This window comes from Hyperolius riggenbachi, chromosome 10 (genome assembly GCF_040937935.1).
Source record: "Hyperolius riggenbachi isolate aHypRig1 chromosome 10, aHypRig1.pri, whole genome shotgun sequence".
NCBI lineage: Eukaryota > Metazoa > Chordata > Amphibia > Anura > Hyperoliidae > Hyperolius > Hyperolius riggenbachi.
Window position 1 is genome coordinate 77,388,975 of NC_090655.1, and position 23,161 is coordinate 77,412,135.

Genomic DNA, 23,161 nt, shown 5'->3' on the forward strand with positions numbered 1-23,161 from the left:
GCACTGCCTCTGCTGTAATAGGGAGACGTTATGCACGCCTCCTCCACACCCCCTGCAGGCTCTGTGTGTGCGCTTTGTTTATCCCTCACAGACAGGTCTCTGCTCTCAGTTTTTTGAGTTTGGGAAGCTAAGGGGGGAAGGAGCTGCTGCCTGTCACGTGCTAATCCCAAACTGGATTGCAGATAATTCACTATGTAATAAAAACTTGTAGTATACTGTAACATGAGATATATATATATATATATATATATATATATATATATATATATATATATATATATATATATACATATATATATATACATACAAACATCACTTCCTGGTTAGTGGCCATGTTTTTTGTTTGTAAACACTGCCTAAAACTGCCGATTAAAAGCCAGGATCGCGGCGCGGAGTGGTGGAAAGGCAAAGAGGGACCCAGGAGATCACAGTGACTCGATTGGTATGTTTTTTATTGTACAAATCAGATAGTACAGATTCTCTTTAAGAACAAACCTATAGTCCCTATCTTAGTTAACTGGGGACTATCAGTGCTCCTCCCAGTGCAGGCTTCCATCTCAGCTGCAGTTTAGCAGATCTCAGAATTTCCTCCCCCACTTTTCTTTACTAATCCCAATTTCATAACAAGAGCTGACATACAAGAGACAGAGATGGATAAGTGAGGAGCGCAGGGCAGCTGCACTATAACAAATGCCAAATCACCGCAACATTTCAGAGTCTATCTCCTCTGGAATATAAAGCAGTGAGATATGTTTACAGATTACAGTAGGTAAAGCAATAGCAGTAACATTTCTATACGAATACAAGACGAAGCTTACATACCTTCCAATTACACAGATGACTGCAGAGGATCCAGCGCAGGACTGAATTCCGAGTAGGAGCTCAGGCAAGGAGAGGGTATGGTCATCCCTGCAGAGCAAGGCGTGAAGCTAGTTAACAAATGTTAGCCTGTGCGTACGGGACAGGTCAGGTGGGGGCGACCACAGAGGGGGCACATCTGCTGATCCACAACAGACCAGGAGATTCCAGAATACACAGCCTGCACAAATAACCACAAAGTGCAGCGCTGATGTGTGTGCAGGAGGCAGCCTTTACTGTAGTCTCCTACTTCATCTCCATAATATATCTTAAAGGGACACACTGCTGCTGAATCAATGTGCATGATCTACAGAAGCAATTCTAATACACAGGAGACTTGTTCATGATCATTTTTGGTGACCATCTACTATATGAATAAGTGTAACCCAACATCTGCAGCTTAAAGCCTCTGGCTTCCCTGATCCTCTTACACCCCCTGCTCCCCGACCCCCCCCCACCACCACCACCACCAACCAGTTCCAGAGCTGGTCCCTATAAACATATTCAACAAGGGATTGATAACTATGTTTTGCCTGGCACTGCTCCTTTACAAGTTTCTCCATAGGGGTACTGGATTCAGGGGTACTTCCTCACAGGTATGCTTTAAAGTACCCCTGAACCATTAACAAAAAAATGATTGAAGCCGATGATGCACTAAATTACCTTTTCAGAAGTGTCCTGACATTGCTCCTTGTCTTCCCCCCCCCCCCCCCCCCCCCCCCCCCCTTTCCATACTTGACTACTAAAACCAGGAAGCTCCCCCTAGTGGCAGTGGATAAGCTGCGCCAGGCAAAGTTCCAAACCACGTCAGGAGCAGCACCAGGACACCAAGTTTAGGGGTACATATGTTTGATGTATTTCCTAACAGTTGCTAATAACAGAATGTTCACAGATTTATGTTGACTGTCTTCATATACTATTACTGGCATCCTATCCTATTACTTTTCTTGTGGATAAATGATCATTCCCCAGTTTACCTGACTCCTATTTGGTACACACGAAATTTGGTACACACAAAGGAAGTTGCAGGGTATGCTGCTTTTTTGCTTCTCTACTTACCCCTCAGACTTAACTAATGCAGCCTGATTGGCTAAAGCCTCTTATCCTCCTGTTTTCCCCTCCCACACCTCTGTTCCTCTCTGATTAGCCAATATTTCTCTTGCTGAGGCAATGCAGTTTCTATAGTGATGGGCAGGCAAATCAGGCAGAGGAGAGTAAGGGAGGAAAGGACCTCAGGATTGGCTTCAAAATAGCCACCGTTAAAATGGGAAATGCTAAGATGGATTGTCTCTTTTTTTTTTTTACTGTAGAAGAATCACTAAAATCAAAACGTGGACAGTGCAATACATATGTAATGTACGTAGAGCAAGTATTTATCTACTTATATATGAGGGTTTTTTTTTCCGAGATAGTATAACAATAACAATAATATTATATAGCGCAGATACATTTGTGTGTTATCTGCATAACAATGGTATCCTAGGCCATAGTTCTGGATTATTTTGCCCAGTGGGAGCATGTAAACTGCAAAGAGTAATGGTGATAGTACAGAACCCTGTGGAACTCCATAGGGAAGTGGCACTGGATTAGAGTAGTGTGTGCCCAGACATACTTGCTGTGTCCTGCCAGACAGGAAGGTCTGAAACCAGCTAAGAACAGTACCCCTTAGGCCACAGTAATTCTTCAGTCACTGGATTAGTATTTCATGATCCACAGCATCAAATGCTGCAGACAAGTCAAGAAGAATCAGAATTGAGCAATCACCCTTGTCCCTTGCAATAAGTAGATCATTCATTACTCGGACTAATGCCGTTTCAGTGCTGTGCCTTTTCCTGAATCCCGACTGAAAAGTATCAAAGATGTTGTTATCTGTAATCCTGGCTTCTAGCTAGTGATGGGCGAACACCTGGATGTTCGGGTTCGGGAAAGTTCGCCGAACATGGCCGAGATGTTCGGCATGTTCGGGCCGAACCCCGAACTTCCCGAACATCCCTATTTTGGGGGCCCTATGGGGTCGCAGGCATAAGGGGGGAGCATGCCCCGATCGCGGGGGGGGGTCGGAAATTCCCCCCACCCCCTCCGCTAGCGCTCCCCCCTCTGCCCGCTTCCCCATTCAAAAGTTTCAAGAAGTACCTGTATAGCGGATGGCCTGGCAGTGGGCGGCACTGTGGAGTGAGGAGGAGGAGGAGTCCGGAGAGTGACGAGTTGAGGGAGGCCGGGCAGCGGGCGTGAGGTCAGCGAAAGGGCGGAACTTCCGCCCTTTCTCTGACCTCACGCCCGCTGCCCGGCCTCCCTCAACTCGTCACTCTCCGGACTCCTCCTCCTCCTCACTCCACAGTGCCGCCCACTGCCAGGCCATCCGCTATACAGGTACTTCTTGAAACTTTTGAATGGGGAAGCGGGCAGAGGGGGGAGCGCTAGCGGAGGGGGGTGGGGGGAATTTCCGACCCCCCCCGCGATCGGGGCATGCTCCCCCCTTATGCCTGCGACCCCATAGGGGGGCCGTATTGCGGCCTGTTCGGCCGAACAGGGCCCTGTTCGCCCGAACAGGGGCCCTGTTCGGCCCTGTTCGGGGGCATACAGAAGTTCGGGGCGAACCCGAACTTAAAAGGCCGAACACCATGAGGTGTTCGGCCGAACTCGAACATCACCCGAACAGGGTGATGTTCTGCAGAACCCGAACAGTGGCGAACACTGTTCGCCCAACACTACTTCTAGCTGGTTGGCGACTGCTTTCTCCATAACTTTTGATAGGAATGGTAAGTTTGCCACAGGTCTGTAGTTGGTTACAGAATCAGGATCTAGTGATGGTTTCTTCAAGAGGGGTTTTAAGATTGCTTTCTTTAGTTCTTCTGGGAAAAGTCCACTTTGCAAGGAGCACCTGGAGCACTGAGTGATTTTGTGAAGTGCTGGCCTGATCAGCTCTGGGATCCAGTTGGGCCAGGATCCAGGTCGCAGGTAGTGGGGCGGAGACTTTGAATGAGAATTCCAAAATCTTCTTCACTCAGAGTGTCAAAGACTTGCCATGGTGGTACGGTAGTAGGCATATGCAAAGTCCAGTGGTCAATTGATGTTGTTGGTGTAATGCTGGCACGGATGGTAGACACCTTGTTTGTGAAGAAGGCAGAGAATTCTTCACACCTTTCCCTGGAGAGGGTGGTTGGGGCTTTTAGGCAGAAAGGATTGCAGAGTGATTCCACTGTGTGGAAGAGTTGAGCAGCTCTGTTGTTGGCTGTAGATATTTTGTGCGAGATAAAGGCTGATTTTTTTCTTGGTTATTGCTTGTTGGTATTGTCTGAGGTGTTGAACTAGGCTAGATTTGTGCTCCTCAGACCCTGATTTTATGCCACTGTCTTTCTAGTCTGCGCCCTTTCTTTTTTAGATCCATGATGGTTTTGTCAAACCAATTAGCTTTCTGCTTTTTGGTTGCTGATTTGGTGCGCCATGGGGCAATACTGTCAAGTGTTTCATATATCGTGTTGTTGTACTGGGTTACTAGAGTGTTTGGGTCCATTTGACTGTGGAGCAGATTTGTAAAATCCAGGTTGGCAGTTATCCTCTCCGGTGTTAATTTATTCAGGGGACGGATTTTGATTGTTTCTTTAGGGAGCTGCTTGATAGGGTGATGTTCAATAGTAAACTGTATTATGTGATGGTCTGACCACACCACTGGGGTTACTGTTATGTTACTAATGTCCATTCCAAGGTGGAACAGTAAGTCTAGCGCATACCCTCCTCTGTGGGTAGCAGATTTTACAACTTGTGTGAAGCCTAGTCTACCCATGAGATTTATTAGTTAATTTTCATCTTTTGATTGAGTGTTATCAGCCCAGACGTTGAAGTCACCAAGGATGATCCATCTCGGATACGACAGAGTCAGCATGGCCAGAAGTTCTGAGAATTCCTGTAGGAATGGGTCAGCATCTACGGGGGGGGGGGGGGGGGGGGGCGATAAACCACTAAAATTTTGAAGCCTTTACCAGCTGAGATCTGGGCACCTATACATTCAAAGGACTTTGTTGAGCCAACATTCAGGGCTCTGAGCTGCAGAGTTGTTTTGCCACAAATTGCTACACCGCCTCCTCTGCGGTCTCGTCTTCCCTCACTTAGGACTGAGTAATTGTATGGGATGGTTGCTTCCAATGTGGGGCCCGCATTGGCATCAATCCAAGTTTCAGTGATGCATGAAAAAATCACGTCTGAATAAGGTCCGCAATAATGGCTGTCTTATTGTTTATAGAGCGGGCATTGCAGAGCAATGCGGTGACTGCATGGGGCTTAGCAATGGTGACTGGGTTCACTGCCGGGGTGTGGCTGACAGCTTCTCTTTAAAGTCATTTCTAGGAGCAGGAGGATAAATATAATTATCTTATCAGTTTATTTTCACCTCAGGTTCACTTTAAGAATAAAATTAATGATGAAGAAATCATGATATATTGCTATTTAGAAAAAGCAGCCTGAACCCTGGGTTTTAACGCGACAGCTGAGAACTAATGAGGTTGCCAAAGCAGCACAGACAGTTTTCTGGGGTTTTCGCCTTACTATATGCCACATATGTGGACTTCCTGTTATGGGATCTCTATGTGACTGCATAGTTCTGTAAAAATTCCAAGACAGTTTAGTTCAGGGCCATATGTCACACGAATGTAGCAACTGCTGCACAGAGCAGCTGGGACATACTTCACATAGATCACAAAACAGAGTAAAGTGTGAGGTATGCACACAGAGTGACACGGAGCTGCAGGACAATCCTGCAGAACTACAAGTTCCTGCATGCCTCAGATAGTGTCACTGGCAATTCTGACCAAGATTTGTGATTGGCTGAGTACTGGCCATGGCTGCAGGGTGCTGCTGGGTGTATTGACCCCAACGTGTAAAGGTTATATCCTCGCAAACACGTCAGATGGAGGTTGTTCAAACAGAATAATCAACAATGGAAGACTGAGTCAAGCGGGGCTCATCGTTAGAGATGGTGCGACTACACAGGGTACTACAAACTACCAATGTATCATCAGATAATTTGGACACGCAGCCGGAAACGTGATGTGCCTGGGAGAGTAGTTAATGAAACATCTGGGAGTTAAAAGCGGACCTGAACTCAGAATTTCCTCTCTGCTCTAAAAGATAAGCAACAGCATAATAACCTTTAAAGAAAAACATTTCTTTGTTACAGCTGATACAAATCCTGCAATAAATCTGCAGTGTGTCTACTTCCTGCTTTCACAAAAAGCAGACATAGTTAAAAACCTGTCTTCACAAATTAGCTGCTCTGCCAAGGACTGCTGAGAATCCTAAACGGACAGATCAAATTACACTTGTGTTTAGTCACAGATGAGGAGGAGTCAGACAGGCTACTTTAAATACATACAGGGTGCATTTCTCTATGTTTTCCTTCTGTACTGTGGAAGAGTTCAGGTCCACTTCAACTGCTTCCAGAACGAAGCCCTGTAGGTGGTGCTGCGGCTCTGACAGGACGTAGATTTTAACTGCTTCAGATACCACACACACCTGTTGCTAAAACGATCGCACCGCTTTCTCCCGCTGCAGTTCACTCACCCTGCCATCTATATGACGGCGGGGCTGTGTGAGCAGGTCAGATGCCAATTTCATTGGCTCCTGACCGTATGACCACTGTAAGCCAATCCCAATGGCTTACATTGATAGACAGGGTCAGGAGCCAATGAAAGCAGCTCCTGACTGGCACACAGAGATCTGCCATCGTAGCAACGGCAGAGAGAGGGGACTGCGGTGGTGGGAGAGCGGCGTGAACCAGCGTGAGCAGCAGGTATGTGCGGTGATTCGTTGCGGTGGTTTTTGGTACCATCAGTTTCTAGTCCTTATAGAGACTCTGTAACAAAATGTTCTGCCTTATTTCTTCTATCCTATAAGTTCCTATACCTGTTCTAATGTGGTCTGTGTTACTGCAGTCTTTTCTAGTTGCACAGTGGCTGTATTATCTCTGTTATATTATCTCATCTTCTCTCTTCTGTCGGCTCTGTCGGCTGAGGCTGGAATGTGTGGAATGTGCTGCATTGCTTGTCATTGGCAGAAGCTATACACACCCTCTCCAAGCTCTGTATGAGTCAGAGACTGAGCTACTCTCAAGCCTATCACACTCTAGTTAAAAGCCATGTCTTTTGTTTGTAATCACTGCCTAAAAAAGGGCAATTACAAGCCAGGATTGCAGCAGGGAGTGGCAGAAACAGCACAGAGGGGCCCAGGAGAACATAATGAATATAATGGTATGCTTTTTATTGTAAAAACTTTAGAGTACAGATTCTCTTTAAGGGATCATCACATCAAATAAATACAAACATATTTGGCCGCAATGTGCCATGAACATTGCAAAATGAAATGAAGTGGAACACTATGGGAACGCTGCATGCAAAACGCTGACTCACCTGTCCAGTGGATTCGTTTTCACAACGCTGGCACCCACCGTTCGGTGTAAAGTAGATCGGATCGCAATGGAAGCATGGGGCACCCCACTGCTTTTCACAAAAAAAAAAAAAAACAATTGGAATCCTGCTTAGCAAAAAGGAAAATTCTCACTGGTTCATGATGGACCAATGAGAACTCTCCCCGTTGCTTGGTAGGACTCCTGTTGATCTTTTACAATCTAATAGGAAGCCCCATGCCTCTGCCAGGCTCCAATGAGTTTCGGAACAAGCAGCGGACGGTACAGCAAAAGAGTGGACGGGTGGCGACGTGAATGCAGCAGATGCAAAATGACCAGCATGAGAACAACACCAGCGCATACTGTGCAGATGCGCTTACCTGCCATTTCTGCATCCACTGTGTCCGCCGTGCAGTGTACACAGGGCCTGAGTGCGAGGGGTTCTATGCGATTTTTTTTTTACATTGGTGAATTAGTGTTTACAAGTTACATAACCCCTGTTGTTGGAAGAATCATCTTTAGAATCACTTGACGAATAAAATAAAATTTTGGAGTGCTACATAATTGTGCATACATGCTTTGTAAGCACTGCTTTATGTTTGGTTTTGATTTTAATTGGTTAAAAGGTCATTTTTGGTTTCATCTGCTAATAGATGTTTTAAGGCCGCTTCCCACAGACATCCCTGGCGGCTCGTTTCATCAGAGCCACATGCTTTTATGATGCCACCCAGAAAAGCGTTTGACATAGTTAGTCGTTGTTTACCGTTCGCATTTAGAGCCCCGGGGGACTGAATGTGTCACCGAATGCCACCGACTCCAGAAGCAGCATGCAGCGTCTGGGAAAACCAATCAACCGCAGTGCTTGAGGAATCAATGGCAAATAGCGTGAGAAGAATGCCCCCTTTCATCTCAATTACTAGGCTGGGGATTTCTTGCAGTAAATGCCGGGAAAATCTCAAGCGTCTGTCTGATTCTTTTACTATCAAAACAGCATAACAAATTGACAGACAAGTTCAAGTATTCCTGAGGCCCAACCTAATGTTATGGCATTTGTACACGTGTTGAGAACTTAGGAGGCTTGGGATCTCAATAAGTGTGATGCGTCGTAACACACAATAAAACTAACATCCCAGCGATGCACTATTACTAACTCTGGTGCGTTGCGTCGGGTTTCATTGGTATAACGCACCAGTGCAGTGAAGCATACTTTTATGGTACTGTATGCTTCACTGTATGCGTCACAACGCATTTCGTCGCATGTCTAACACACGATGCGACTTTTCGCCATACAGAGAGCTTTATGCAGTTCACTCTGAAACCATGCTTGATAACATCTGATCTGCAGATTATTTAAAAACAAAACTTCAATATTACCAACAATTCAGAACATAAAGACCACAAAAGTGTGCATAACTGACTTAAAATGCAGAAAAAAAATCCTTTCTTCCACCACACTACAAAACTATGGAAGATGTGCACCTTGAAAACTAAACCATGACACAAATCCTACTCAAATGATGATATAAACACGGTATTTGTGCTTATTCAGCTGTTTGACAGCTGAATTAGAGGTAAGGTGACGTGTTAGGCATGCATTATATGTTTTAGAGATTCTGCCTCTAACAACACGTATGAGATGCTCACTCACCTCCTCTTGAGCGTCCTCCTCGGGCTCTGGCGATGAGCTGGAACTGTCCCGTGTAGGGGGTTCAGGCTATAAACAGATATAGTACAAATGTTACTGATGATCTGCCCATGCACAGTATTTACAATCCCCTTCTGTCAGTCGCCACGTGCTTCTATCCTACATAATAAAAGCCCCGCCCCTACACCTAATTACAGCTTGCTGGAACTCCCCTCTGAGAATTGCAGTTCATTCATCTCACACCAGGTGGCGTTCCAATGCAAACTGGCCATTCATGGACAGACAGCGCCGCCAGGAGCTGTTATACAGGAGAAAGACAGAGAGGTTTCCCCTGAGAGGAAGGTGCTCTTTATGCATACTGTAACTGCATATCCAGGGGCAAACCCAGGATTTTCAAGGGGGGGGGGGGATTACTGAAAGGTCTTCCTCAGCCATGCACAATACAGTATAATAATATGGTAGGACATAATGCTTGGTTACATTATAATGCAATTTCCCGTCCAACTGAGAAACAATGGGATCGATCAGAAGCAGTTTGGATACAGATAATAATGAGGACAGCCAACATTGCTAATGAAGTGGAAAGTTAAGCATTCACATAGCAGGGCACAGGGTTGTGCTCATACCTGACTCTGTTAAGTTCCCCAGAGCTGCTCTCCATGCTCTGTACACACGCTGCTGCTCCATCCAAAGTCAGCTGTAGCAGGGAAAGAAAGGGGGCAGCGCTGTGAGCTGCAGATATCTGCAGAAATGTTTGTGTCTCACAACTTGTGCCTGTCCCCAGCAGTGGCGTAACTTAGGAGCTAGGGGCTCCGGTGCGAGTTATACATGGGGCCTCCCAGCACTCTACACATAACAATTATTACGGCGCACCAAAACCTGCCAAAAACAACCACAGTGTCAGAGGTGCAAGAAGGGCATTGGGAGCAGCTTGTTAATGATTATTATCATTCAAAGCATCTATAGAAGTGATTATTACAAACACAGGACCAATAAAGAGCTAATACTGCAGTTGAGGGAGGGCCCTACAGGGGCCCTCTGGCCCAAGGGCCCCGATGCAGTGGCTACCTCTGCAACCCATATTGCTACGCCACTGGTCCACAGACACTGCACCAGCCCTGGTCTGAGGGGGGATTCTGGGCAGCTGTAATCCCCTCCCCCCCCCCCCCCCCCCACACTTTTGCCTATGATATTGATTGCTTCCTTTCAAACACAGATGTCAAAGGTATCCATACATTTAGTGATGATGGGCAGATTCGACCTAGAGACAAATCTCTCTCTAATCGAACTTGATTAGAGAGAGATCTGTGTTGGCTGCCCATAAACCGCAGGCAGATTCCCGATCGATTTCAGCATGAAATCTCTTGGGAATGGGCCAAACCTTCTGCAATCGCCGCTGTGTGTGCATGTATGTGTGTAATGTATAAATGTGCTGTTATGTGCGTTTATACATTACCTGTCCTGTGTCGTGGTGCCCGTCTGTCTTCCGCCTCTCTTCAATTAACAGGATACACGCTGCCAGTGTGTTGCGTGTGTGACATCACCCGTCGGCGTTCTATGCGCCGGCAGCATGTATGTGGCTAACAGAAGAGCGGCGGAAGATGGACGGGTACCGCGGCACAGAACAGGTAATGTATAAACGCACATTACAGCACATTTACATTGCGGAACAGCACCGGGAGTTTTGTCGCTTGTCTGCCGTTACCGCCACGCACCCGATCGAGCAAGTCGGCCCAACATCTTGCAGCATGACCGACCAATTAATGCAAGCAATTTCAACCTGAAATTGGTCGCATTGTTGGTCGGGCATACACTCGGCGGCACCGATTTTCATCCGATTACGATTATAATAATTGAATCTGATGAGTCGCCTGATGTATGGCCATGCTCAGTCTTTTCATAGATCGATTCATTCATGATACTGTTTCTGCGAAAATTCACTGAACCACCCAAAGTTTGAGGACATTCTTACGAGACTGCCAAAGGCGTTCTCGCTCGTCCCTAGTGCTGATGTCTCACGTCTGTTACCTGTATGCTGTATACTAAAGCAGGAAGCAAAAGTAATACATGATCTCATGATCATCTTTAGAGACAGTGAATAAGAAGGTGTAGTCTCATGTACGTGTGTGCAGCTTGGCATTGGACCAATCACATCGCCTTTCGATTGTTTTTGATGGGCCCACTTACAACCTGCATACAGCGTAAGAGATGGAATCATTAGCATCTCACAGGAGGATGTCTTGCTATCCTATAAAATGGCACTCATCTGTTCCCAAGTACAACGGGCCCTTCCATGGTCCTCTGTAGTGGTAAAGCCAGATTTCTCATTAGGCACTGTAGGCTGGTGTCTACAGGTGGCCCGTGGGTGAGAGGCAGGTGGCTTACTGGCCGCCCAAAGTGCCTCCTTCTCTCCCTCCCTTCATTCTTGTATTTACACTTCCCCTCAGCAGAGCAGTAAGCGGTGCGTATGGCAGGAATCTCACTGGCTCATTTCATTGCTGACGTCTCTCTTCTTCAGCATGCCCCCAGCGTCCTCTCCATGGTTACAGTTGCTTCCTGTCTATCCGGCCCTGGGTACAGCCTATCAGTACTAGAAGTATACACTGCCACTCTGGCATGGTGTGAACCAAGCCGTATAGGAAAATGCCTGAGAAAAGTACTGGTTTCTTTTTTTATGAAACAATGAATGTTTCTAATCAAAAATGAAATTTTGTTTTCCTGTGAAACTAGTTTTTCCTAAAAAGTCTCCTTATCGCATGAATGACAGGACTTGCTAGGGTCCCACTGGTGGTGCTTTCTGGGAAATCGATTCCTTGAGCGAGTTACAGATGATAAGATGGATGAAGGAGGGCCTTTAGTGGGACCCTCTGGTCCAGGGGCCCCGCTCCAGTGCGGATTGCAACCTCTGCATCCCCTAAGGACAACTGTATATGGAGGGTGCCATATTTATTTCCTTTCAACTACTTAAGGACCAAGGTTATTGAATTCTACACCGTTTTGGTGGTTACTTGGCTGGCAGGGCGTAGATTTCAATCACCGCCACTGCACGATCCGCCGTTTGCGTCACTCCTGCTGAATCCCCACCGTGTCCCATCGCAGCTCACTTGCTCTGCCTGTCTCTATGACGGCAGAGCCCTGTGAGCCGGTCAGGAGCTGATTTCATTGGCTCCTGGCTGTGTCTATGAATGTAAGCAACTCCCATTGGCTTACATTGATAGACACGGTCAGGAGCCAATGAAAACGGCTCCTGACCGGCTCACATGACTCTGCCGTCATAGAGATGGCAGAGTGGATGTCCTGAGGATCCCGGCGTGCGGCGGTGATGGCGGTTGCGGCGGGTATATGCGGCGATTCGTCAGCACTCCGTCGTTATTGTACCAGCGGGCAGAGACTGCTGGTACTTAACTGTTTAAACAATACCAGTTGCCTGACAGTCCTGCAGATCTATTTGGCTGCAGTAGTGTCTGAATCACACCAGAAATAAGCATGCAGCTACTCTTCTCAGATCTGACAATAATGTCAGAAACACCTGGGGCTTGATTCACAAAGCCATTCTAACTGTTTAGCATGGGCGTGCTAAATAGTTAGCACGTGAAGTGCCATTCGCGGACTTTTGTGCGCGCAAATTGCGGCAATTTGTGCGCACTAAAGTTCGCGATCGTGCGAATCGCGGCATTTTGCGCGCGCAAAAGTCCGCGAACGGCACTTCACATGCTAACTGTTTAGCACGCCCGTGCTAAACAGTTAGCACGGCTTTGTGAATCAAGCCCCTGATCTGCTGCATGCTTGTTCAGGGTCTATGGCTAAAAGTATTAGGGCTCGTTTCCACTATCGCGAATCTGCATGCGTCCAACGCATGCAGATCCGCACATGTAATACAAGTGGATGGGCCTGTTTCCACTGTAGCGTTGTTGAGGTGCGTTTTTTTCAGCGTGAAAAAAACGCACAAAAGAGCCAACGATTTCGCCTGCGTCGGGAATCCGTGCGAATCGCCGCTAATGTATTTAATAGTAAAAACGCATGCGTTTGTTACATGCGTTTTTACCCGCGATTTCGCGTGCGATTTCGCACCTTTTTCAATTTTATTTAGCCCTGGCAGTGTCATGGTTAATTTCGCATGGCACCCTGCCATGCGAAATCGCGGGTAAAAACGCATGTGGAAACGCATCCGCATGCGTTTTTACAAGCGTCGGAATGCGGCCGAAATCGCGTCGCAACAGTGGGAACGAGCCCTTAGAGGCAAAGGATCAGCAGAACTGCCAGGTAACTGGTATTGGTTAAACGGAAATAAATATGGCAGCCTCCACATACCTCTCGCTACAGTTGTCCTTTAACAAACTGTATCCATACTGTGATTACACCTCTCTGACACTGCAGTTATCCTTGGTAGGTTTTTGGGCTCCACATCAATAGAGTGATTGGGGCCCCATGTAAAACTCGCACTGCGGCCCAAAGCTTATTATTTACACCACTGCTACAAAAGCACTGAATGTGAGTCCCTGGCATAACCAGCAGTCTGCAAGGGTTGCTGTTTTAGCTCGATAATCTACAAGTTTATGAAGCTATAAAACCCTCTCAAGTAGTAGTCTGAAGAAGTGTAACATGTTGGTGCTTGATGATAATTATAATAATAACATATAATAGAGGTTAATAGACAGTATACAGTGGTTAGCAAAAGTATTCGGCCCCCTTGAAGTTTTCCACATTTTGTCACATTACTGCCACAAACATGAATCAATTTTATTGGAATTCCACCTGAAAGACCAACACAAAGTGGTGTACACATGAGAAGTGGAACGAAAATCATACATCATTCCAAATATTTTTTACAAATAAATAACGGCAAAGTGGGGTGTGCGTAATTATTCAGCCCCCTTTGGTCTGAGTGCAGTCAGTTATCCATAGACATTGCCTGATGAGTGCTAATGACTAAATAGAGTGCACCTATGTGTAATCTAATGTCAGTACAAATACAGCTGCTCTGTGACAGCCTCAGAGGGTGTCTAAGAGAATATTGGGAGCAACAACACTGTGAAGTCCAAAAAACACACCAGACAGTTCCGAGATAAAGTTATTGGGAAACTTAAAGCAGGCTTAGGCTACAAAAAGATTTCTAAAGCCTTGAACATCCCACGGAGCACTGTTCAAGCGATCATTCAGAAATGGAAGGAGTATGGCACAACTGTAAACCTACCAAGACAAGGCCGTCCACCTAAACTCACAGGTCAAACAAGGAGAGTGCTGATCAGAAATGCAGTCAAGAGGCCCATGGTGACTCTGGACGAGCTGCAGAGATCTACAGCTCAGGTGGGAGACTCTGTCCATAAGACAACTATTAGTCGTGCACTGTACAAAGTTGGCCTTTATGAAAGAGTGGCAAGAAGAAAGTCATTGTTGTTAACAGAAAAGCATAAGAAGTCCCGTTTGCAGTTTGCCACAAGCCATGTGGGGGACACAGCAAACATGAGGAAGAAGGTGCTCTGGTCAGATGAGACCAAAGTGGAACTTTTTGGCAAAAATGCAAGACGCTATGTGTGGCGGAAAACTAACAATGCACATCACTCTGAACACACCATCCCCACTGTCAAATATGGTGGTGGCAGTATCATGCTCGGGGGGTGCTTCTCTTCAGCAGGGACAGGGAAGCTGGTCAGAGTTGATGGGAAGATGGATGGAGCCAAATACAGGGCAATCTTGGAAGAAAACCTCTTGGAGTCTGCAAAAGACTTGAGACTGGGGCGGAGGTTCACCTTCCAGCAGGACAATGACCCTAAACATAAAGCCAGGGCAACAATGGAATGGTTTAAAACAAAACATATCCATGTGTTAGAATGGCCCAGTCAAAGTCCAGATCTCAATTCAATCGAGAATCTGTGGCAAGATCTGAAAACTGCTGTTCACAAACGCTGTCCATCTAATCTGACTGAGCTGGAGCTGTTGCAGAAAAAGGTGGTTCTATAAAGTATTGACTCAGGGGGCTGAATAATTACGCACACCCCACTTTGCAGTTATTTTTTTATTTTTAAATGTTTGGAATCATGTATGATTTTCATTCCACTTCTCATGTGTACATCCCTTTGTGTTGGTCTTTCACGTGGAATTCCAATAAAATGTATTCATGTTTGTGGCAGTAATATGACAAAATGTGGAAAACTTCAAGGGGGCCGAATACTTTTGCAAACCACTGTATGTTGCCAGAAGCCTCTCTACAGGCACGGGATGCTGCTGATACATTTTTTTAGTTGCCAATTCATAAGATACTTATTTGCTATTTGGCATCTGGGTCCCTACATTAATATAAATGGAAAGTTTTGCAGCAAATAAGAGTTTTGTACCGCAATGCACATTATCCGCATTATAACATGTTATTTCAAAGACAGGTCAATGTCTATGCAATGTGCACATATAAAACACATACATTTTTAAAGGAGTTCTTTCGCGGAAAAAGTAGGCAGTTAAAAAAATGTGACAGATGACAGGTTTTGGGCCAGTCCATCTTTTTAAGGGGGATTCTCAGGGCTTTCTTTGTTTTCAACAGCATTTCCTGAACAACAGTTGCAAAATCTAACTGACATAATAGTGTGCACGTGATTAGGGAGGCCGGCTGGTATCTTGCTATTTTGGCAGTTAAACTGTTGTTCAGGAAATGCTGTTGAAAACAAAGAAAGCCCTGAGAATCCCCCTTAAAAAGATGGACTGGCCCAAAACCTGTCATCTGTCACATTTTTTTAACTGCCTACTTTTTTCGCGAAAGAACCCCTTTAAAGGCCTCAATTCACTAACCTTAAAGGAATACTTAAGTAAAAAAAAAAAAATGACATTTACTCACCTGGGGCATCCCTCAGCACCCCGAAGCTGGATGGTGCCCTCGCAGCCCCGCTCCGATCGTCCTGTCCCCGCCGGCGGCTACTTCCGGTTCGGCGACAGCCGCCGACAGGCTGGGAACGCGGCTGATTTTCCGCGTTCCCAGCCGCTGCTATCACTCTCTATGCTGCTATTGCGTCTATATAGATGCAATAGCAGCATAGAGAGTGATAGCAGCGGCTGGGAACGCGGAAAATCAGCCGCGTTCCCAGCCTGTCGGCGGCTGTCGCCGAACCGGAAGTAGCCGCCGGCGGGGACAGGACGATCGGAGCGGGGCTGCGAGGGCACCATCCAGCTTCGGGGTGCTGAGGGATGCCCCAGGTGAGTAAATGTCATTTTTTTTTTTGACTTAAAGAGGAACTGTAACGCCAAAACGGCCCCTGGGGGGTACTCACCTCGGGTGGAGGAAGCCTCAGGATCCTAATGAGGCTTCCCACGCCGTCCTGCGTCCCTCGGGGGTCTCGCTGTAGCCCTCCGTGCAGTCCGGGCAGCGGTGACGTCATTATTTACCTTCCTGGCTCCTGCGCAGGCGCTCTGATGCCTCTCGGCGCCGAAGTAGGCGGAAATACCCGATCGCCGTCGGGTCTGCTCTACTGCGCAGGCGCAAGTTTCCGGCGCCTGCGCAGTAGAGCGGACCCGACGGAGATCGGGTATTTCCGTCTATTTCCGTGCCGAAAGTCGCCACAGCGCCCCCGCTGGAGCCAGCAAAGGTAAATATTGAACTGACAGTCGGCACAGTCGCCGGCTGTTCGGAGGGCTGCGGCGAGACCCCCGTGGGACAGAGGACGGCGTGGGAAGCCTCATTAGGATCCGGAGGCTTCCCCCACCCGAGGTGAGTACCCCCCAGGGGAGGTTTTTGTTGTTACAGAGTCTCTTTAAGTATTCCTTTAACTCCTGTCTTTAATAACTCTACTGAGCTGTTTTACAGTTATCACAATTATATCACCATGGTGATAACTGTAAAACAGCTCAGTAGAGTTATTAAAGACAGGAGTTAAGGTTAGTAATTGAGGCCAACTGTAGCCAGGCCTTGACCTGAAGCAGGACAGAGGGATTTAGTTCCCATAGAGGGACTTTCCATCTGAAAAAGGGACAGTTGGGAGCAGGGCCGGCTCTAGACTTTTTGCTGCCTAAGGCAAACTTGCGAGGATGCGCCCCCCTTCCCAATTTGGAATGATCCCCCAACACCTGACAATTTGCACGGGACCTTATACAGTAGCCAAGGTGCTAGTTTTGTTATATGATGCTAATACGCCATGTAATATTTCTGCTTCATTTAATGTTCTCAGTCAGCAGGGGAGCATATGCAACAACCTGAGACATGACATGCTGCAGCTCAACACAATCACACACTGGCTGGCTGCGAGTCCGTGACAAACTGCTCACCCTCAGCCAGTTGTCCGTCCTCCATTCCTCCTCTGTCAGGACAGCAGTGCCACCTTCTCCCTTCTGCTGTGCAAGTCAAATGAAACGCTGCTACTCTCCTGCCTCCACCCCTCGTCCCTCACTGTCAGACTCCTCACACAGCACAACCAGCTGCTTTTCCCTAATGATGACCTCTTCACCTTGCTCTCCTCTTGCTTCTCTTACTACTCTGACTGCATGCTGTTAGTGTGAACACACAGTACAAACATGCTGCCCCTGTAAGCTCTGCACCTGATGCAAGTGTTTCACCTTGCTTCATGAGAGAACCGACCCTGGTTGGGAGCTATGTTTTCTACTTAGGGTGTTACAGTGCAGAGATGTGAACATTCCCGTACAATTGTATGACTAGTGAGTGTTTATGAAGTATAATTGTGCAATACAACGAGCATTGGGATAAATTCACAAAAGAGCTGTAATCTTGATGTGTGTAGACAGCGCTCATTAAGATAAAAAATAATTACTTAATATACAGTATATAGAGATTTACTCGCTTTACGCCTGCAAAACTTACTTTACTTGAGTAACAAACGACACGAGTGATGAATGCAAATAGCCAGTTCAGCATTTTACGCCACATGTTATGTAAATTGCATAAAGCCTACTAAATTTAATGAGCGTTGTTTGCACATGTCGAGATTACCGTTCTTTGAATGTATCCGATAGTGTGAAGCACCATAACATTTTTATCAATTGGTGGTGGTGAGCATCCTGATTAATACTGACAGTTGCAGAAGCAGCTCTACATTTTAGGGCCTTTTTAAACTTAAAGTGAACCTCCGGACTAAAAATCTACTCAGCAGAACTGAAAAGGCTTGGTGTTTCTTTTTTTAACAGTTTCACAGCATCAGAACTTTGTTTTTCTTACCAAAGCATCATTTTTAACTGCATTTTTATCTAAGCTCCACCCATCAAAGAAAAAAAACCCAGGCTTTTTTTCCCTGATGCTGTGCAGAGCATGATGGGATTTCCTATGTTGTTATTCACGTTGCCTAGCAACTGCGAGAGGTGATCAGGACACAGGACAGTTGGAACTGTGTCTCATGCTCCCTGTCACCTCCTTTCAACCAAAAAGATGGCTGCCATCATGAAATCAAACATTTGCCTGTTCTTTTAAAACAGTGTGGGTAAGAGATTATATTACCTATCTATTTTAATTGTACCTGGAGTTTCCTACAGCCCCCTACAGGCTGTTCAGCCCCTCGCCGTTCTCCTGCGCTGCCTGGATCCTCCGCAGTTTGGCCTGGTAATTCTGCCCATCAGGGCGTACTGTGCATGCACAGCCTGGGCGCGCGCGCTTCCATCGCTGGGAGTTCTGCCGATTGACAAAATAACCGGGCCACCTAAAGGAGTATCCAGGCGCAGAGGCGTAGCTAGAGTTTTCACCACCTGGGGACAAAGACAGTTTTTGCGCGCCCCTTGCAAAAAAAAAAAAAAATGGCAAGACCACGCATCAGAATGTAAGCATGGTCATGGGTGGAGCCAAATGTACAAATGCTTATTATATAGCCAAAATGTGCCCCCCCCCTCCCCCTTCCTTTTTTAGATAATCATATGTGCCCCCTTCCCTGTTCAGATAGCCAGTGTGCCCCTCTATAGATGCTAGATGTGCCCCCCTTCCCTGTTTAGATAGCCGGATGTGCCCCCCTCTATATAGCCAGATGCAACAGCAGAAGACTCACTGGCTCCAATGTTCCAGTGACACCATCATCTGTCCTCTGCAGGGTGCACAGCATCATCTCCTTGGTAACAGGGGAGAGATGATGTCATTCAATGTCGGAGCCAGTGAGTCTTCTGGTGTTAACATTTACTCACTCCACTGCAGAGGGAGAGAAGCAGTGGCACTTCAGGTGGCCAGCTGCCTCTCACCAGAGCAGGGACAAGGTCCTCCAGCACCCAAGGCTGAGACACCAAAGTGCGCCCCTCCATCCCTCCCACCCCAGCCGTCACACACTGATTGCTATTAGACTAAGAGGGCCACAGGGCCCACAACCTCCCCAACACCTTAATATCTAGTTATATGGCTTGCAATCACTGCCATGTATCCCCTTTTCTTATTTCTTTCTGCTTCAAACACAATTAGGAATGACAACTGAATGAATTGTGCGCCCCTTCCTACACTGCGCCCTGAGGCTGGAACCTCTCCAGCCTATGCCTCGGCCCTGCCTCTCACCCATGTGAGGGTACAGCAGCCCCACTGAGCGCCCTAACAGTGTTGTACCCGGGGACATATGTCCCCCCTTGCCCACCCTTAGCTATGCCTCTGGTTCCAGGTGGCCTGGGAAGACGGCAAGGGACCAGTCAGCCTGAAGGGGGCTGGAGGAAGCCCCGGGTATGTATAATTTTTTAGTATTTTCCCCAACTCAGGTACACTTGAAGTGTGTAAATAGGGCCTTAAAGGGGAACTTCAGCCTAAACAAACATACTGTCATTAAGTTACATTAGTTATGTTAATTAGAATAGATGGGTAATATAATCTCTTACTCACCCTGTTTTAAAAGAACAGGCAAATGTTTGTGATTCATGGGGGCTGCCATCTTTGTCATGGGGGCAGCCATCTTTCTGGTTGAAAGGAGGTGACAGGGAGCAGGAGACACAGTTCCAACTGTCCTGTGTCCTGATCACCCCTCCCAGCTGCACACGCTAGGCTTCAAATGTCAAATTCAAAATGTAAGAAAAAAAAATTGCATTAAAACAGCAGAACGAGAGCAACAACATCAGAAATCCCATCATGCTTTGCACAGCATCAGGGGAAAAATGCCCGGGCAGTTTTCTTCTGTGCAGCTAAAAATGAGTCTTGTATAAGAGAAACAAAGTCCTGATGCTGTGAAACTGTTAAAGAAACACCAAGCCTTTTCAGTGCTGCTGAGTCGATTTTTAGTCTGGAGGTTCACTTTAAAGTGTACCTGAGGTGAAGAAAACCTCAGGATTTATACTTACCTGGGGCTTCTACGGCCCCCTGTAGTCTGTGTGGTACAATGGATTCTGTCCAGTCCCCTCCTTCCTCCAGCAGCCTGGTCCAATAAATTCCCCAAATGGCCTAGTCACAGGCCACTGTGCATGCAGAGTCCCAGCTGCACACTACCACTTATCCCCCTCCCCCCAATTGCACTCCTATGGCCAGCAGTGTTCTGCACATGTGCAGTTCACAAAGACTGTAACTTCTTGGGAAGAACGTACCCAGCGCAACAACAGAGGGGTTCGGACAGAATATGGGGGGACAGACAGACTACAGGGGCTGGTGGAAGCCCCTGGTAAGTATAAATCCTGAGGTGTCTTAGCAATATCATTTTGCATGCACTTTTTTATAATTGCGTTTTATAGAGATGAAACTAAACTAGGCCTTAAAATGAATTAACAAACTTAATTATTAGCTAAACTCTCACCGCCCAAAATTAAGCACCAGAGAACCCATCATTAGCAACTCCAGTGCTTCTTCCTTACAAAGCTCTGCATGGAGGAAGGTAGAGAGAGCACAGGATAGCATCATATAGCAGCAGAGGGGAGGACAGCAATGTGGCACCTAGAAGCCCAGCAGTACCCCAGGCATACAAAGCCCCAGGGATGGACCAACCATAAAGCCACTTGAATCGTGATTCAGGCCGCAAGATTTAGGGGGCGGCATTTGGACAAACAATTTGGGCCACCTGGCACCTGCCTCCTCTTCCCTCTCGCACCTGCCTTCCTGGCACACACTACCCTCCTCATCCACGCATCCCCGTCCTCATTCAACCAGTGTCACCTGCCACCCTATGACATCATAGGGCGTGCTGCGGTAAAACCCCATCACCGGCGAGAGGTGTCCATGGCCAGTCAGAGGGGAAGCTTTGGCATGCGACCAATCAGACCAGCCAATTACAGCCGCCCGCTGCTCCTTTTGCTAACTGGTGCCGATGGTCTCGCAGGTGGGCACATCTTTCAAAGTTTGCTTCAGGCAACAGAAAGCTTAGAACCAGCCCTTCATAGCCCTGCCAATATCTGTCACTACCCCCATTCAGTACTCAGCAAAAATTACATATTTCGTAGTAACATCACTGTGAGAAATAGCCACACCGCCTCACCTCAGGTTCCTCTTTATTTCGGCTGTTGTCGTTCCCCATCTTGGGCTAAGCAGCTGTCATTTATGAAGTGCTGCAAACGAAAAATAACAAAAGCCATTCAGCAATGCATTGTATAGTATTAGTACTATTACCACGGCAGGTAATAGGTATATTGCTGTTTCTGCATTATATAGTTTGCTTGCCTCTCTTGCAACAAAATAGCTTTACTGTAGACTCCACAAAAGGCTTCCCACATGTTATAAAGTGACCTACTAGTACTACCGTCTACTTTGCCGCCCCCAGGAAAATACAGTCCCGTGTAAGGGTTCGTCTTACTGTCATTAATGTAAATCTATCTCACAGCTACCTGAGGACAGTCATATTCCATGAGAAAGTCCTCACATCTTCCATATACTTACTGCAAAAATAGGCTGCCTGAGATTCCAGACTGCTTGAAGAAGTGCAAAGCTTTCTCTTCTCTTCCTCCTACACAAGCAGGTAAAATACACCTATTATCTGAGACCCGCCCACCACAACACCAAACCTGCTAAGCACACATTGACGGCCCCCGCCCTGACTAGTCTCCCAATTTATCCAGGATCATCTGACATGTCACGTAATACTGCTGCAATAGCCCAGATTAGTGTTCCAATAAAACGCAGATGCTCTTCCTACTTGGCAATTAGTTCCTTTGAAAACTAAAACTGATTTATACATGCTTTCTAGAGAAATCTTACAGGAAAGCTAAAAATAAACACACCACAATCAGTTCAACATAAGCCACTTTGTATTTTAAAGTTATTAAAAATGACCCTAGCATTTGAATTTGCAGCCAGCTGTGACTTTTCTGGACCTGGCTACAGCCTTGTAATGCGTCTTGTAGCTATGAAGGGGGAAGTAGGGTGGACAGCTTTGCACACGAGGGAGTGGCTTCCTGCAGGAGAGGTAAGTAGGACAATCTGCTCAACCAAGACATTTGGGTACTCCGGATATCTTGGCGGTGCATTAGGTCAGTTGTGCACAAACTAGATTCTGAGTAGGGGCGGCCCCAACCACCTGCCATGGCCAAGAACGCTTTAGTACTTGTACCGCCCTTTAAGTGAACCCGTGGTGCTATTAAAATAAAAAGTTTGGGGGGCGTGGCTTGCTGATGGCCGCGTGAAGACGCTTCTGCTAAGAGCTCCCGCAGCCCTGAACTCATTACGATCTACAACAGCTCTCCCTCGCGAAAAAATTTGCTAATGGGCAGCAATAAGAAGAGAGGAGGCAATAGCAAAAAGAACAAACCGTCCCAATCGCAAATCAGACGGTTCCTTCGCCCCCTGGAGAGAAGACTCCAGGAACGCGAGACCGATAACATGGCGGAGACACCAGAGGACAACACAGGCCGAGATGCGCACAAGGCTAACAAAAGCCGCTCACCTCCCAATAGCCCGGACATCGGCCCACACACCTCCAAGCCTCCCGCCGGCAACGAGAACCACCTAAAAGAAAACCTTACCCCACCTGAATCGACCCAAAGCAAAGGGGTCTGGCCAGCGCTAGTGCAACAAGATGGCGACGAGGCCTATGACCGGCCGGCGCACGAACCTCCGAGGTACACGGAAAGCCCAGCAAAAAAAAGCCCTGCCTCTACAATAGCGGGCCCAAATCCCCTCAAACGGCCTCCACCTCAGGCCAAGACATCCAATGCCCGGACGCTGAAAAAGACGGACATCCCTAAACAAGGTATGAGCCCGGCGTCCCCGCAACTCACACAGGACTCTGCTTCTATCGGGTCCGCAGGCCCATCTACTCCCCGCAACTCCCCCCGATCTCCCAACCACAACATACATACCACCTTCTCCCCTGCCTCGGAAGGTGCTGAATCATATATAGAGGTGGACTTGCATGAATATATAAGGTCTTTGCCGACCAAACAAGACCTCGAAAACT

General features: G+C 47.0%; 1 protein-coding gene across 5 annotated transcripts in view; it reads right to left on the minus strand.

Annotated features, from left to right (window-relative positions):
* The window catches only part of TACC2 (transforming acidic coiled-coil containing protein 2), a 256,965-nt gene that overhangs the window by 201,031 nt on the left and 32,773 nt on the right, over positions 1-23,161 (minus strand). For 3 of the 5 annotated variants that reach the window (XM_068259412.1, XM_068259413.1, XM_068259410.1), the window contains exons 2-3: positions 21,248-21,317; positions 8,904-8,969 (exon numbers count right to left, since the gene is read on the minus strand). In XM_068259412.1, the coding sequence (XP_068115513.1) occupies positions 8,904-8,969; positions 21,248-21,286 (105 nt within the window). In that variant the 5' untranslated portion in view covers positions 21,287-21,317. Of the gene's footprint in view, positions 1-8,903; positions 8,970-21,247; positions 21,318-21,645; positions 21,716-23,161 lie in introns of those variants that run through there. The other 2 variants (XM_068259411.1, XM_068259414.1) reach the window with 2 other exon arrangements.